Genomic DNA, 17,125 nt, shown 5'->3' with positions numbered 1-17,125 from the left:
AAATACACTGTGTGCTTCTGACTTTGACAGTGTGCTGATGTTGTCCAGCAGTTACATCAGCATGCATGTATCCTCTGGGTTCAAGATGCTGGATTCTGTTCTATCTTCAGATGAAAGAGGGTTGTTTTATGAATCAACTGTGAAGTTCTGTGTTACATTAGAATGGCAAACGTGTACCCTAGTTGTTTGAGAACTTTTGCCTTTACTTAAATTATTTAAATCTTTTACGTTTTATTAGAGACTAATAAACAGTATAGTTCTTAAGGCTGCTGAGCTGAAGGCACCATGCAGGAAAGTAGTCCCGGTCGGTTTTGGTAGAACTGGGCACAGTGAAACACAGCCGTATGTACGCCTGCGCTGTATCCATAGAAGCCCATTCTGGTAGGACGCCCGCTGTCGGCTAAAGCCCGCAACTACTGCGCCGGGTTGTTTACCCCTTAGAGTCAGACACAAGAACCAAAGATCCACCGCGGGTTTTTAGTGATGTTGTACCTTGTATTAAACCAGCGTTTGCTTAATTGGCCGAACTGACTAACGGACCAATCAACAGTTTTAATGAGCCGGGCTTGCGAGGATCCCACAATGAGATTATTTATGCTAATCAAGTAGCTACATGTCACTTCCGCCCCTTTTATTTGCGCCATTTTGGATAGGGCAATTTCGAGGCTGGATGTGTATTGTCTGTCAGAGAGGAGAATGGTTTAAGCCCTAACCCCAGCTACAAGAAAACTTAGGCTTTTTATGTGAAAGAGTACACATCTAGATGTTTGTGTTCACCAACAGGACATGTGTCCGCCCTCACCAGCCCAGAGAATGGAGGGTTTAACTGTCTAATGAGGTTCGGAGGCTCTCTGTTCCCGTTTGCCGACCAGAGGGAAGAAGACAGCCTGTGTCGGCGAGCTCGGGGTTGGAGTGTACACCGACGGCAGGGTGACTGGTTCTGCCTCCGCGGAGCTAGTGGTCCCCTGCCAGGATACTACGGAGAATTCAGTGAAGAGTGTTTATTGTCCATACGTCGCCTCAGTCACCCTGAGGTGACATATTTCACCCAGAGGGGAGCAGTGGATGTGAAAGCAGGTAAACTTGTCTGTCATAATGTTAGCCGCAAGCGAGACAGTTTGCTCCTACAGCTAACGTTAAGGTAACTTGCTTGTGTGTGCCGCTAACGTTACTTTCTTAAAAGTCGTGGGGTTCATCAAAACCTCGGGCAGAATGACATCTCCGCTAGAGTTGGTAGCCTCAGTGTGTTTATAATGAAGCACCATTATGCCAGTATTAGTTGTGATAAACCCATGTTGTTGGTGCGAGTTGGCTAGCTTAGCATGCTAACTTAGCGCGGTGTGTACCCAGTCTTTGTCAGTGGCAGCAGCTCCCTGCCAAAGCTACTGCCCCTCCGGATTGTTGATTAAGGGGGATATTAAGGACCCTGGTGAGAGCAGAACACGACCCCCTCACCTGAAGCTCCTACTATATAATATGGGATTTAGTTCATCAGAAATATTGTAAGGATTGAAAGTAAGGTTACATTTCTGTCTGGGGGGGGGGGGGGGGCATCACATGAGATACATATTGATTGATAGCCATATACAGATTCAGATAATACATGCCAAACTAAAGGCTCTCAGTCAGGTGACAGAGGTTGGGATGCACTCAAACCTGCCTTTGATCCGGAGGGGTGTGGAAAGGGGGAAGGTACTGTCAAAGCAGCCTGTGATCATGGCCACGACTATCATCCCAACACACACTCCTCATTGTTGGAGGTGTTCAGCTTGATACACAGGTATCGTCCATGTGAAAAGACTCTGGTGTCATTTGAGTTCATTTAACACTTGCCAAACTTTTCTGGTACCAGTGATGTCACCTGAAGACTGACTCCAGTTAGCATCCACACTTAGAGGGTAAGAGTGATGGTAGAGTACCTTGGACTCCAAGGTTGGGAGGCCTCTTGTCTTACTATCACAGTAGGAGGGGGAACCTGTTTTCTGCCAGCAGCACTGAGCAGAGCAGCCTTCCTCCCTCTCCTCCTCCTTCTCTCCCTCCCTCCCCTCCTACTCAGCGTCTCCTTGGCTTTTTTTTCACTCTCCTTTTCTTCCTCCTCATCCCACCCCCTCCCCTCCTTGCCAGCCCATCCCGCCCTCTTTTCTCTCACCCTCTTCCATTTTCTCTCTCCCCCCTCAACCTCCACCCACCCACCCACTCCCTCCCTCCCTCCCTCCCTCACCCTCCCCTCGCTTCTCCTCTGAGCCTGTCTGTCCGACCTCCCTGCCTCCCAATCCCCTCCCCCCTCCACTTCCGTCGCTCACTCCTCTCTGTCCTCTTTCCTTTCCTCTCATCTATTCCCTCACACTCCTTCTACCCTCCCTTGCTCGCCCACTTCCCCTTCCCTCCCTCCTCATCCTCTCAGCTCCCTTCATTACACTCCCCCACCTCATTCTCTCTCATGCCCTCCCTCCCCCTTCCAATCTCTCTCACTCTTGCTCCCTCTGTCCCTCCCCTTCCTCCCTTACAACATCCCTCCCTCCCTCCCCCTCCACTGCAGACATATTGTAGAGGCTGCTGCTGACTCAATAGGAGGCGCCATTCTGTGATGGGATTGCAAGGCAGGGAGAAAAAGGGGGCAGGCAGAGTGTATGGAGGCTTACATAATGGAGCGCCTCTCTAGCGCCATCTACATGTATTGAGAGGAGGCAGGAGAGGAGACAGTGAGGGGAGGTGGTAAGGGTGTGTGTGTCTCGCCACACTTCAGCAATTGCACTTTTACCCATCTGTTTGTCTGTGAACAACACACACCAGGCCAATTGACATGTATGTCTCTAGTTGTTTCTGCCCTGCACAGGGACAACAGTTGGTGGACACACACACACATACACACACACACACACACACACACGCACACATCCTTTGCTCTGAATCTAGTGGGGAAATTAGTTGAGATCTTAACAGGAACTGTTTAGGACTGTTCTGTTTGTTATGGCGTTGCCTTTATGTCATCATGCCTCAGTGACCTTTGACCTTACCACACGGAGTTCTGATTTTAGTTGACACTTGACCAGAAACTTTTTAGTACCAGCCATCACTTCTGTTGGCTAACATTACATCATTAGGAATGCAAAATCAAACTGTTGTAAGGTTGTGAAGATAAACAGATGACCTTTCAGTTCCACCTTCTATGAAAGTGTGCAGAGAAGAACATATGCATTGATTAAATGACAGCCAAACACGGTAGCAACTTCCTTTCCATTTCAGCTCGATGTGAATGTTTCTCTGTTTCAAGGTCTTTAGCTAGTCTTTTGTCTTCCGCTGTTTTTTATTTTTTGTTATTAATATACAAAGGAAACTGAACTAAAACTGAAGAAAATGATGCAAACTGCCACGACCAGACAGCTAGCTGTACTGTTGCGTCCCTACTCTAGACTTAACTGAAATTACACTTATTGTTGGTGATAACGCCAGATTATGTTTTAGATCTGGTTTCTCTTAAACCCATTTCCCACTGCCCAAAAAACCTGCTAACACCCGGATCTTTTTTTGCAGTGGGAACGGATTTAATCGGCATTCAACTTCGAGTCAAACGACCCTGTCAATGACATGGGTATTTTTCTGCCGAGCTCCAGTCAGCATTGATGAAAGCACAAAACCCGAGTGAAAACATAATTTGAGGCCGTCATGCGACGAGCAGTTGGAGCTCCCCTCGCCCTAACCCAATATTATACATGGAAGAATGAAAGCCCGTCACCTCTGCTGGTAACTTTGGCGATTTTGTGCTCTCAGCCACAAATCAAACCTGTCTGTGCTCAAGCACCAGTGCTCTACCATCATTCAGTGTTAAGTTTGAAAAAACAGACCGGATCTGAAAATACAACAGGAACGCCGTCACTGTCCTCCATGCTGCTTTCACTCCAGCTACCAAAGATTGAATGCGAGCTAGAGATTTTACACACTGTCACACAGACTTGTAATAGGTTGCAGCAACATTTGTTATCGTGGAAGAAAAGGACATTTCACAATAGCTGTTCTGGGGCCTGTACTTCAAAGCAATTGTTGCGTCTCCAGGGAATTTTTAGGGTTTTGCGAGTTGACAAAGCTAGACAGCCAACTATCGGGGATACACAGTTATCAATCCATGAAGCCATGCAAGCATCTCACCACCTGTTTGTGTGCAGGATTTTGTGTGAAAGGAGGTAGGAGAGTGGCATATTTCCCTTCAGATGAACAAACTATAACCTTTCAAAAATAATGCAAAATAGCCAACTGTTAAAGTGTGGACAGTACATTAACTGACTTTGCAATATCACAGTTCATTATTGACACACTATGTAATCTAGATCTTATGGTAATCGTTTTTGGTCGACTTTAAATGAATGGGTGGTGTGGATGATTGCATATGAATCAGTATGAGCATCACTCTTTTCGCTGTTACCGGGCTGATAACTGAATTTGTCCACTAAACCCCTGAAAGACCCTCCCAGGAGCCACGCACTGATGTCAAATTATCAGTGAGATGGGCACTGACGACATCTTTCATAGGGAGTGATTGGTCAGTAGGCCTTGCTTGTATGTTTGACCTTGATTTCTTGCCTCTCAGCCTTCTCTGGAAAAGGTTAGAGAGGCAGCATTCGTTACCGTGGTGATATACTCACCTGAAAAGTCAACCGCCTTCATAGTACAGAAAAAGTTCCTTCTTTAAATAAACCATTGAGCTCTGGGTTGCATCTTTGTTGCTCAAATTTTTGATGTTGGCTCTCAAAGGTGTTCTGCAAACATGTTTGCTATCTTTTGCCTCATCACCAGATTATCGTCTCTCTACTCAATACTCACTCACACTATTATCGATTAACGCTCTCCTCACTCCACACATTTTGGCAACTCCGTGTAGGAAAAAGCACCTGTGCTGGAAAAAGCACCTGTGCAAGATGGTAAAATGCAGCTGCTTAGCTTGTGCAGATGCTGGCTCCCTGTCACACTGACCTGGCTTACTGGGACACATGAATACAACTGATGCTTTTCCAACCATGACCAGTCCAAATGTCTGCTATGAATAAAACTCCTACTAGATCTCTGTAGACATTTCCTCCAAATACAGTGTACTTTGACTGGATAACCTTTTGTAAAGAATAACCTTGCAAGGTAGTACTTTTGGTAAATGTGTTGCTTTTTGGATAGTGACTGTTCACATCTGTATTTATGTGTTGTGGTGGAGAACAAGCCCCAGTTCAATTTATTCATTCAAGGTGTAACTTAACATGAAACTGAAATGACATTATATGTTAATATCTTGTTAGAGAGGGAAACAAAGTGGATGCTCAGACATCTCTGGTTGCATATCAGCAATTTAAAGCCAAAGCACTACCTGCAAGGGTCTTTGAACTCAAGTTGCAGTTGTGGGACCGTTCTCGTCCTCCACCACACAAAGTAACTGTAGTAAACCCCCCATCATCTTCGTCCTCCTCCTCAACTCAAGCAACACCGAGTAAAAGCCAAAGATATGTTTAAAGGTGTAATTACAAGGGAACCATTTTAGCCTTGACAAGCTAGCGCCGGTGCATCTCCAGCGTTATATGATTTGGTTTCTCACCCAGCTATGGCGAGTCACTGTAGCGTGAAGGAACTCTGGCTGTACCAGTGGGCGACCTTCGCATATTCTCATGGAGAAAATGGGGACGTGCACGTATCAGAGACAGTGGCAGTGTGAGAGAGCAGCTGACCCTCAAAGGTCCTTAGACCTTCAATTCAATTTGGACCCTGACTATTGGTATCAATTTAAATCAAGAAATTCACCAAGCTCATCCTTAGTCGTGTCTAAAGCCATTGCGAATGTTACAGAAAACGATGTCTAAATGCCAAGTTCAAGTTATTTGAAATCTTTTTGTGAGTTGCTTATTTTGCATCTTACAGAAAAGAGCTCTTTTGTTTACATCTTCTCCTCGGGGGGTTTTTATGAGATTAGTGAGGTCTGGTGGGTAGTTAGTTTCAGGCAACAATACTTCCTATATCAGGGGTCTGGTGACAGACATCTGTCCACATTCTCCCACCACATGTCATGCTAACATGCTGTATGTGTCTTTGCTCTCCAGGTGGGCAGAATGTTCCAGCTCCCTGTCAATAACCTGGGCAGTCTGCGGAAAGCTAGGAAAAATGTCAAAAAGGTCCTGGGAGACATCGGCTTGGAGTTCTGTAGAGATCACCTAGAGGTGAGTTGGACTTTGGTGTGTTTATAATGACAACTGCTCATTTCTGTTGACAGCTGGATCTCAAGGGGAAGAGACCTCTTAGTGTCCCTGAGGTTGTCTTTATACCACCATCCTGTTTTACAATTTCCTGTTCAAATTTCAAGTTGGTTAAATAATAAGATCAGTTTCAAAGCTCAGTTGCTCCCCATTTAGCTTGCTGTGGGAAGTGAGGGTTTAGCAGTGGGGTGCCTGCAACTGCTGCAAGCCTGAGGAGAGTAGGGTACTGAACTGGGTTCATCTAAGATAACACGTTGCGTATTAATATGTGATTACCCTCCTTGACACCATGTCCTCATTCTGTTAGATCTCGCTCGAAAGTTGCAAAAAAATCTTCCTCAATCTAGAAAGCTCAAAAGTCTTGATTCAGCATCTAGCTCTCCGCATTTCATCAAGACCTTGGTCAAGAATCCGTGGGATTAGGTGGTTAGATCTTGTACTTTCTATGTCAAAACATAAGTTACAAACCAAAATACATGATATTTCTTTGCACAGTCAGATCATATGAAAGCATAAGTCATTTATTTTCCTGTCCTGAGTGAAAGTAAACATGTCCTAGAGTGCAGTAGAAAGCTGGTATTCAATTTCAACTGTGTGAAATAATCTGTCTCTGCCAGAGAAATGAAATGATAGGGAGATGTCATATCTGTATTATTGTGACCACAGTTATCATGGTTATCAGCATTACCAAAGCCCGGCCTTTCAACTTTTTGAAAAAGCTTCATGTCCTTTTTGATGTGATATGAAAGTGCTTGAGGAAGGACTTGACCAGTTCTGGGTCACTGGAGATGAGAACAAGGGTTGTTAAAGCATCGTATTCACTGAACTTGGTGAGATTTTAAAGGCTGCTTTTTATTCACAATTGCTGCTACAGGTGTTATGGTGAGTTCTGCCAGTCCGTTGAAACATACCTATCCTCTTCATGGAAGGGGGCACAACTAAAATGAAAGCTACACTGAAATGATTTTTTAAAGCTAAGTTGTGGCTAGAAATGATCCAGTCTTCTTTCTTCAGTGCATCAATGATGATAAACTAAAGTTCACCAGATGATGCACACTTAAGAGTCCTTAATATTTGATTTGGCTCTGTAGTAGTGCTAACATTTCTTTGACAAATTGGTCTTAGACTTACACTTCTCTTATGACTAATTGCTCAGTATTAGATAAGACATGGCCTACAGTGTTTTTAAGCCTTGGTGTACTGTAAATATGGCCAGTTTTCCTGGAAAACTTTTTCCCTTCAATGTTGAAAAGTGGGTATCAAAGTTGAGCCGATAAGTGCTAACATTTGATACCAATCAAACTTTGAAATGTCATTACTGAGTGTTGGTGGCACATTATTCACTCAGAAATGATGAATGCTGCTAAGTAAGCTCTTGCATCCACTGTTATTTCATCATAGGTCCTTAATGGCCTCATGAAATTAAAGGAACACGCCCACTTTTTGGGATGTCTCATCATTTTTAGAGTCAGACAAGAGAAATGAAATGATAGATAGATATCCTTCTCTCCTCTCTGAAGACATTATGAAGCCCCAGACCCCCATCAGTCTGCTGGTTAACATAGCTGCAATCAGTGCTAGCGAACATAGCGTTGCCATAGCATGTCCCTTTGACACATGGAGCCAAAACAGCCTCAGGTGTGTTCATACACTCTGATCAAAATCTTAAGACCAATTAAAAAATTGCATGAATTTGCATTTTGCACTGTTGGATCTTAGGAGTGTTATAAGTAGAGCTGCAAAACGCAAAAAGAAGAAATGGGAACAAGAGACTAAAAGTTGTGAGCAGGCAATTTATTGAAAACAACAATTTAACTGAAATAGGCTGTTCATCAGCTGATCAAAAGTTTAAGACCACAGCGTTTAAAAATCAAAATCTGTGCAAAAATTTGGATTCCATGACATTTCCTGTCAAGTAATCACACTGTAAAGATCTCTTGATGTCTTTGAACGTGGTAGGATTGTTGAGCTGCATAAACAAGGCCTCTCACAACCTTGCCATCGCTGCTGAGGTTGGATGCAGTAAGACAGTCATTTTGCATTTCTTAAAAGATCCTGAGGGTTATGGAACAAAAAAAAAATCAAGTGGTAGACCCCAAAAAATCTCACCGGCACTGAGCCGGAGGATCCGAATGTCTGTCTGTCAAGACACGGGACGATCCTTGTCCCAAATTAAGGCCATTACTGGTGCTCACTGCAGCCCAATAACCATCAGATGGCATCTGCGAAGGAAGGGCTTAAAAAAAAAACATCTTCAAAGGCCACGTCTCCTTCAACGCCACAAAATTGCCCATTTGGACTTTGCAAGGGAGCACCAAACATGGGACATTCAAAGGTGGAAGAAAGTTTTATTCTCTGACGAGAAAAAAATTTGACCTTGATGGTCGTGATGGCTTCCAACGTTACTGGCAGGACAAGGAGATGCCACCTGGGATGTTTTCTATGTGGCACAGTGGAGGGGCGCCATCATGATCTGGGGTGCTTTTTCCTTCAATAGAACCATGGAGCTCCAGGTTGTGCAAGGGGGTCAAACAGCAGCTGGCTCTATGGAAATGTTGCAGCAGGCATCCCTCATGACTGAGGGCCCTGGTCTGTGTGGTAATGACTGGGTTTTTCAGCAGGACAACACTACAACTCACACTGCCCGCCTGACCAAGAACTTTTTCCAGGACAATAACGTCACTCTTTTGGACCATCCTGCGTGTTCCCCTGATCTAAATCCAATTGAGAACATTTGGGGATGGATGGCAAGGGAAGTTTACAAAAATGGACATCAGTTCCAGACAGTCGATGCCCTTCGTGAAGCCATCTTCACCACTTGGAGCAACATTCCCACTAGCCTTTTGGAAACACTTGCATCAAGCATGCCAAAACAAATTTTTGAAGTGATCAACAGTAATGGTGGAGCTACTCATTACTGAGTCAGTTTTTGACACTTCAATTTTTGTTTTAGGTGGTTTGGGGGTTCTTTTGAGCCGTGTTCTTCAACTTTTGATCAGCTGATGAACAGCCTATTTCAGTTAAATTGTTGTTTTCAATAAATTGCCTGCTCACAACTTTTGGTCTCTTGTTTCCATTTCTTCTTTTTGCGTTTTGAAGCTCTACTTAGAACCTTCTTAAGATCCAACAGTGCAAAATGTCATTTCTTGCAAATTTTTTAACTGGTCTTAAGATTTTGATCAGGAGTGTATACCACTTACAACACTGATCATCTGAAAAGCATGGTAGAAAATGAGACAATCCCACATTCGACCATTGACCAATGGCTAAATCACTAGGCAGCAAACTCAACTGATCCACCTTGCATACGCCTGTTAACCCAATAATAACGTATGTTGATGCTGCACAGTCTTCAGAGCAACTTTTTCAGTGCAAAAGTGGATTGAATAATCATCAGAGTTTGAAAGTGTTGTTATATCATTTAGGTTAATTTAGAAACGGGTAACTTGTCTCGGCTTGGTGTGATTTTCTCGCTGTCTGTCTGTTCACAACTCGGGACGGCATTGAAACTTTGCCATCATGCACATCAATCAGTCAGTTTTTTTCTACACTCAGGGACCTATGCCTAAATTATTAAAGAGTTTGGTACTGACAAGTTCTTAAATTTGCATAAATAAAAAAACTGTCAAAGACTGTGCACAGGTGTCTTTTCTTGTTAAGTATGTGCCATTTTCTCTTTCATAGCCTGTTCATGTGTGTAGATGGACCTCTCGCTCTCTCTCTCGCTCTTTCATGCAGCCAAACTCTTAGTGATAATGATTGAAGGAATAAAACTCTGTAAAGTCTTGTTACACTTAACTTGAGTTGATACAGATGATGGTCAACGTCACAAGTCTTTTGAAACCCCACATAAACATGTATCAACTGAGTTCTTGTTGAGCCTTTAGTGGGATGAAAAAGCATCACACAAAACTAATGCTTTGAGCATTATACATTTAATGTATGTTTCATAGAGTTTGTAAAATATTCTCTTGATCATGGCATTGTGTGGGATTGACTTGGTTAAAACATACTTTTTTTTTTTGAAGAGATTTTCAGATTTATTACGAAATTTTAAAATGTCCTTGTACTTGTTCTATAATGATGTCAGGCTGAAGTTTGACTGTTCTTATGCAATGTTCTTGGTTGTGTTTAATCTTTTAAGATCTTTGGTAGTAAGTGTTCTCACTTAGATATTTTATCCTCTTGGTTAATACATTTTTGAGTACATATTTATTCACGTTCACGCCCTTGTCATTTTCCACAGGACTATAAAGACTATACTCCCCCTGAGGTGTATATAAAACATACTAATTGGGAAGATGTGTGCATGTGGGAGCCATCACATACCAAAGTCCAGGTTTGTCATCACACATATGCATAAACTATCACTACAATAGCTCAAAAATATGTATAAATATATAAACATTACTGTTGTGTGCCCCCACCCCCCCCTTGTGTCCCAGGACTACAGATCCAAACCTTTCTGCTGCTCCGGCTGCCTCTTCTCCTCCAAGTATTTCTCTGCATACAAGAGCCACTTCCGCAACGTCCACAGTGAGGACTTTGAGAACAACATCCTGCTCAACTGCCCCTACTGCACTTACAATGGCAACAAAAAGACTCTGGAGACGCACATTAAACTTTTCCACATGCCCACCAATACTGTACGGCAGGGCCCTGGTGGGATGGTGGGAGGAGCAGGTGGGCTCATGATGAAGGACGGGGTCCTGAAGAGGACTGGGGACAGTGTGGAACAGGCCGTGTACTACTGCAAGAAGTGCACCTACAGGGACCCTTTATACAATGTAGTGCGAAAGCACATCTACAGGGAACATTTCCAGCAAGTAGCTCAGCCCTACATTGTGAAACCAGGAGAGAAGACTAATGCTCAGAATGGTGGCACAGCGGGAAACACGGACAGTCATAATGCTAACCATGTGACCAGTAACCAGATTCACTGCAAGAAGTGTCTGTTTATTCCCAGGACCTATGAGGCACTTGTTCAACATGTTATTGAGGACCATGAGAGGATTGGCTACCAGGTGACTGCCATGATAGGGCATACCAGTGTGATAGTTCCCCGTCCAAAACCAATTCTCATGATCCCCCCGAAAACCCCAGGAGACAAAACCATCATTGGAATGGGTCCCAAAGGTGCTGTGATGGCCACAACCCGGTCTCCTGCGTCACAACACTTGGGGCGGGCTGTCACATCAAAGATGGGCTTCAACTCTCAAAGTCCTCTGTCGGGGATGAAGCATGATGCTCTGGCATTAAAGGCAGGGACCCAGCCGTTCTCCTACAGTGGACAGCATGTAAGGGTTACTTTACCGGGGAATGCCCAGGTGTCTGTGCCCCAACAGTCACATGCAGCCAAACAACTGATTTCTGGTGGCAGTCTCCGGAGTTCAATAATGGTCGGTGCCTCATCTTCACTCAAGTCAAACCCCCTGGGCTCCCGGGTCCAAGCAGCAGCCACAACTGTTGCCTCCGTCACAGCCAAGAAAAGTGGCTCCTCGGTCCTCGGCACATCCTATACCCAGAAGTGGAAAATTTGCACTATCTGCAACGAGCTCTTCCCAGAGAACGTGTACAGTTCTCATTTTGAGAAAGAGCACAAAGCAGAGAAGGTGCCCGCTGTGGCCAACTACATTATGAAGATCCATAACTTCACCAGCAAGTGTCTCTACTGTAACCGCTATCTCCCGAGTGACACCTTGTTAAATCACATGCTGATACATGGTCTGTCTTGCCCACACTGCCGTGCTACCTTCAATGATGTTGAGAAGATGGTGGCTCACATGAGGCATTCTCACCCAGACGAGACTGTTGGACCACGCACAGACTCTCCCCTTACCTTTGACCTCACTCTGCAGCAGGGTAACCCTAAGAACATTCAACTGATTGTCACTACCTACAACATGAGAGATGCCCCAGAGGAGTCTGTGGCGTTCCACGCCCAAAACACCAACACTTCTGTGTCATCGGCCTTGGCTGCCTCTCTACTATCAGGCAAGAGGTTAATGTCTCAGCACCCACCTAAAACGCCCTCAGTGTCAGCTGAGAGTGGACCCACAAAGAGTGCCCCACAGGCGACTGTGCCCTACAAAAGGGATGTGGGGAAGACTCTTTGTCCGCTTTGCTTCTCCATTCTCAAGGGTCCAATCTCAGATTCCTTGGCCCACCACCTGAGAGAGAGGCACCAGGTTATTCAGACAGTCCATCCGGTAGAAAAGAAACTCACCTATAAGTGTATTCACTGCTTGGGGGTTTATACTAGTAACATGACTGCCTCCACCATCACTTTACACTTGGTTCATTGTCGTGGTGTGGGGAAGTCCCAGAACGGCCAGGACAGCCGAGCAGCTCATTCTACCCGGGTCAGCCAGGCCCAGAGCAGTGCTCTGAAACGGCCCAGCTTGGATAGCTCTGACACAAATGCACCAAAAAGAAGGAGGCCAGGACCCCCTGGGGAAAGAGCCCATCCACGGGACAGCAATGGTCCATTTACGTTTGTAGAAAACCCAGATGAACCTGTAGTTCTGGCTCTTGACCCCAAAGGACATGAAAACGACTCATATGAATCAAGAAAGGCATTTCTAACACAGTATTTCAATCGGGCGCCATATCCCACCCAGCAGGAGGTGGAGAAGCTGGCTGCGAGTCTATGGCTGTGGAAGTCTGACATCTCCAGCCACTTTGTCAACAAAAGGAGGAAATGTGTACAGGAATGTGAAACTCAGAATGCCAGCGTATTGCTCGGGTTTAGTATGAAAGAGGTCGGCAAAGTGAATCACGAACTGACATTTGTTCAGGACAGTGTATACGAGGGCAGACATAGTAGAAGTCGGACATCTAGGACCCATATGGGGCTGTCGGAGCAGGCCCGCCGTAGACTCAGGGAGTCTACAGCTACTAATGGTGGTGTGGCGCCACTGCCAAAGGGGAACCCAACTGGGACTCTGGAGGGTTCTAAAACAACATCATTTGGGCCCAAAAGAGCCAGTAGAGACCAAATCAAGACAATCAACAGCACCTTACCACAGAAAATGCCTCTAGACCTTTCTGAGCCCATTGCCATTGACTCTGACAGTGATGAGGAAGAGCAGCAGAAGGATAACGAGGAACAGGAGGAGGGAGAGGTACATCTCCATGGTAACAAACAGCTTACTGGAGCTAAGGAGAGAACAGAGCCAAGGACAGGGGCCAAGATTGTTTCAGATCTAGAAGATATGTCAGACTACGACGATGAGGACGATGACGAAGACGACGACGAAGATGATGAGGAAGAAGGGACACATGTAGAAAATGGCTTTGGACCAATGGAGGCTGCTAAAGGAAGGGACCCCTTACCTATTATTATTCCCAAGTTTGTTCCTTCATCTGCTAGAAGCAGGAGAGATGGAGCACAGCTGGGCAAGCAGCAGGTCTGACCGCTCACGTCCTCAGAAAGACAGTCAGAGACACTTTAGATATGAACCACACCAACACATCTGCCTCACCTGGACAGAAAGGGGACGGTCCAGCTATGTCGGGCATCAGTGACAAAGGGCGGCGGGACAAGGAGGGGACGGTCCTTGAGTGAAAACAAGCCATCCAGTGACTTTAATACACCGAACTCAACGAGCAGCTTGATGTAAAGATTGCTAAACCAAGTTTTAATCTCTCCTCCCGGAGTTGGAGGTGCAAAGACAACACCAAACAAGAAGTTTTTTGCCTTGTGTAAACTTTACTACATTGAAGTAATGAGTTATTAATATTAATTTAGCCACTCGGACTGAAACGTGGCTAAGAACATTGAGTGGTTGTGAGGTAAAACTGTTCAGCTGACCAGATAATCCATCATTTTTCATGTTGTTATGCTGAGATAGGTTGTGTAAATTTGTACAGTCTTTTAGACATGTTTGGACAGACGTTGCCGTACATGTACCCTTAAATATTTGCTATTACCTGTGTGTAAGGTAGCTTCATACGTTCAACATTGGTATGCTTAACAATAGGTGTCGCTTTGGTGGCTGGTATTTTCTTGTATGTTTATTTTTTAACAAAAACCTAGTTTTTTTGCAAAATAATATATCTATATATAAATAAAATAACAGAATTGATTTGTTTTTGCTGTTAACTTGGATTAGATTTTATTTTTTTATTTTTATCCTTTTTTTTTTTTCAAAGACTAGTGGCACCAAGCGTTCTCATTATAAAGGAGTATTTCAACAATTTTTACAGCCTAGACTGTACTCTGCTTACTCCATTCTCTCACACTGAACTTGATGTTTTCTTGTGTCATGAGACTGGACAGTAACCACCACACTGACATTTACACAAGGTTTTTTTTTTTTTTGGAAAAGAGTTGTTTAATATGTGTTCTTCAAATTGTGTGTATTTGGTTATGTTTTTCATTTTTCACTTTTAAGCATTTATGAACAATAAAGTGCTGTAATTGTGCTTCTCACAGAAATGATGGCCACGTTTGCTTAAAGATCTGAGAGATGGGTGTTTTTGTCAATTTTTTAAAAAACATTTTTTAAGTTGTGATAGTCAAGAAAGCGTGACATTTAAGACAGCCTCCAATCTATTCATGACCCTGATAAACCAGAACCCCTTGCGTAAACGTCTCTTCACCAGATCCCTGGACAGAGGAGTTTGCCAGCGACGGACCTGAAGATGGACAAACTTTTTTCCAGACGGGACATTGAATGCGCGGCCATGTGAGGGTCAGAGGATGATGCAATGAGGTCAAACATAGAGCGTTGTAGCTGCAGTGTGAAGAAAGCGCTCATTAGAGGTGTCAAGATAAGCACATTTCAGTTGGGTTTAGAAGAACTTCTGATACAGTTATAGATGTCTTATACCACCGTCACTGAATCTGATTTAACTGTCAAAAATACCACAAATACACTAAAGGTTTGTTTTTTTCTGAAAGATCAGAACCACCCAGAAGCCGCAACTCATCAAACCGGGTGACTTCTTTTTGTAGGACAACGCTGAAGTTAGCGTTGACATTAGTGCTGTCAACTAAAAGCCAGTGGGATTTTTCATATTGGATTTTGGATTAATACTGGAAATAAGCTGTGTGGTAAACAATATTTTTGGGATTTACTCATTTTGTTTTTGTACGAAGCATTAATGCAATCATATGAAGTGCAAAGCTAATGTTATGCCATAAACCGACAAAATTGCCCTTCTGCTCTGGATGTTTGTAGACTCCCTCAACCACATGTTAACAACCGCTATTTTAATATGCGAAAAAAGCCTATCAATTGACAAACGTAATATTTATTAATGTTTTATTTAGTCTGACAAAATAAAGTATATTTGTCTAATGTTAACCACTGACATCACAGGCATTGAAACACATTACATTTTACAGGGCTCCTCTCTTTGCTAAAGTTTCAGTTCTGAGGGAGTGTGACTTTTGAATGAGCCTCACTTGCACTGCAAAAGAAGATGAGAGATGGAGGAAAAGTGTTTTGATGTAGAGATGAGTCAGATCCGAGAGACTGAATATTTTTTAATTTCCAGAATGAATATGAATAACTAGTCCCTACTGAGTGCTCTGTCTGATCTGCAGTGTTCCAATCATGCAATATTAATTTACCTATTCCCACAACTCTTCCTTTGCTGTCACTAGATCAGCTGACTAATAACACACTCATGTTGCGAAGGCGTTGCAGTGCAGTTAAGAACCCTTTAAGCATGGCACACCTCTCGTTTTGTCGACTGCGAGACTCATTTAAGAGAAGTTTGCCGATCAAGTACCCTGATCAGTGAGTCTCGCAGTTGAAGAGAAATGGAATGCACCCAGCAGCTAAATGGGTTTGGGCTGCAATCAAACCTGCTACACTTCCTACTGTCACATGTAGGTGAAGTATCTTCCAGACAAAAGTGTATAAACTATCACAACAGAAAAGTTTTGACTATGTTGGATCCCTAAAAGTAATCATGGGGCTATACGTGCAACAAAACAACCTCAAAAATCTCCAGGTGTGTACCTTTGATACAGGTTTTGTTGCGCTTTTGTTTCCACAAAAAGTCAAATGACTTGGACCTTAAACGATGCATAATACAGACCAGATGCTGTGCCGGGATTTGAAGCACGTGGGTCTCAGGGGTCACAGCTGTAGTACAGTGGACAACCTGTTGTTGGTTCTTGGAGTGCAACACTGCCAGGTTGGGTTTATGTGTTCTGACTAAACGTATTACCCAAGATTTGATATTTACTTAAAAAATAATGACATCATCACAAGGAATGCCAGATAGTGTCATAAAACAGTAATAAAACAGTTTCACTGAAAGCATCATGTCATGCCGTTTGCGTAGCCAAACTGTCATGGAGGACTTGACCTCAGATTTACTTCACTGGGGGAGGGAAGGATTAAAAAAAGTCTTAAATGGTGGTTTGTCAGGGATGCACAGGCCGTTTAAATTTTGAGTTTAAGTGGCAACTAACAGTTTGAGTGTTGCAATATCATTATTGTCTTCAAAATAAACCACGCAATCACATAATCAGTACAGTCGTTCCCCTCTACCTGATGTTTGTGAAGGTCGACTCTGAAAACTTACTGCCGAAGGAGGGAAGTTTCTCTGAGCTCACTGAGAGTCTGGGTTCAGGCTGTGTGCCATACCAACAGGACTTGCAACATCACGACTTGTTTTGGAGACATTTACTCAGACAAGTAATAGAACCAGGCATACCAAATGAGGCGAGAGGAGAACTGTATTCTAAACTGGCGGCTTAATCATATTGATAACTTGGCTCCGACAGTCGCTCCTCCTCATACACTCACCTGCGCACTCCCAAGGATGGAGGCTCCGCCCCCTGCAGGGTGCCAGCTGCCCCGTTCACACTTTCTTAAAGTGGTATTACAAATTTTTCTCAACATTCAACTTTGGTCTCAACAATTTTTCTGTATTTT

At 43.8% G+C, this 17,125-nt stretch overlaps 1 protein-coding gene across 1 annotated transcript; it reads left to right on the top strand.

Annotated features, from left to right (window-relative positions):
• Positions 1 to 432: 432 nt before the first annotated feature.
• adnpb (activity-dependent neuroprotector homeobox b) lies at positions 433 to 14,667 on the top strand. The gene is made up of 4 exons (XM_086214018.1): positions 433 to 1,077; positions 6,075 to 6,191; positions 10,474 to 10,566; positions 10,673 to 14,667. The coding sequence occupies exons 2-4, from the start codon at positions 6,084 to 6,086 to the stop codon at positions 13,640 to 13,642; spliced, it is 3,171 nt and encodes a 1,056-aa protein (XP_086070144.1). The 5' UTR covers positions 433 to 1,077; positions 6,075 to 6,083; the 3' UTR covers positions 13,643 to 14,667.
• Positions 14,668 to 17,125: the final 2,458 nt, after the last annotated feature.

Source organism: Aulostomus chinensis, chromosome 9, assembly GCF_037954235.1.
Source record: "Aulostomus chinensis isolate RoL2024-O1b breed Wild chromosome 9, RoL_Achi_v1.0, whole genome shotgun sequence".
In the NCBI taxonomy this organism is placed as follows: Eukaryota; Metazoa; Chordata; class Actinopteri; order Syngnathiformes; family Aulostomidae; genus Aulostomus; species Aulostomus chinensis.
The sequence above is the reverse complement of the archived record's forward strand: the minus strand, read 5'-3'. Positions and strand labels throughout refer to the sequence as shown.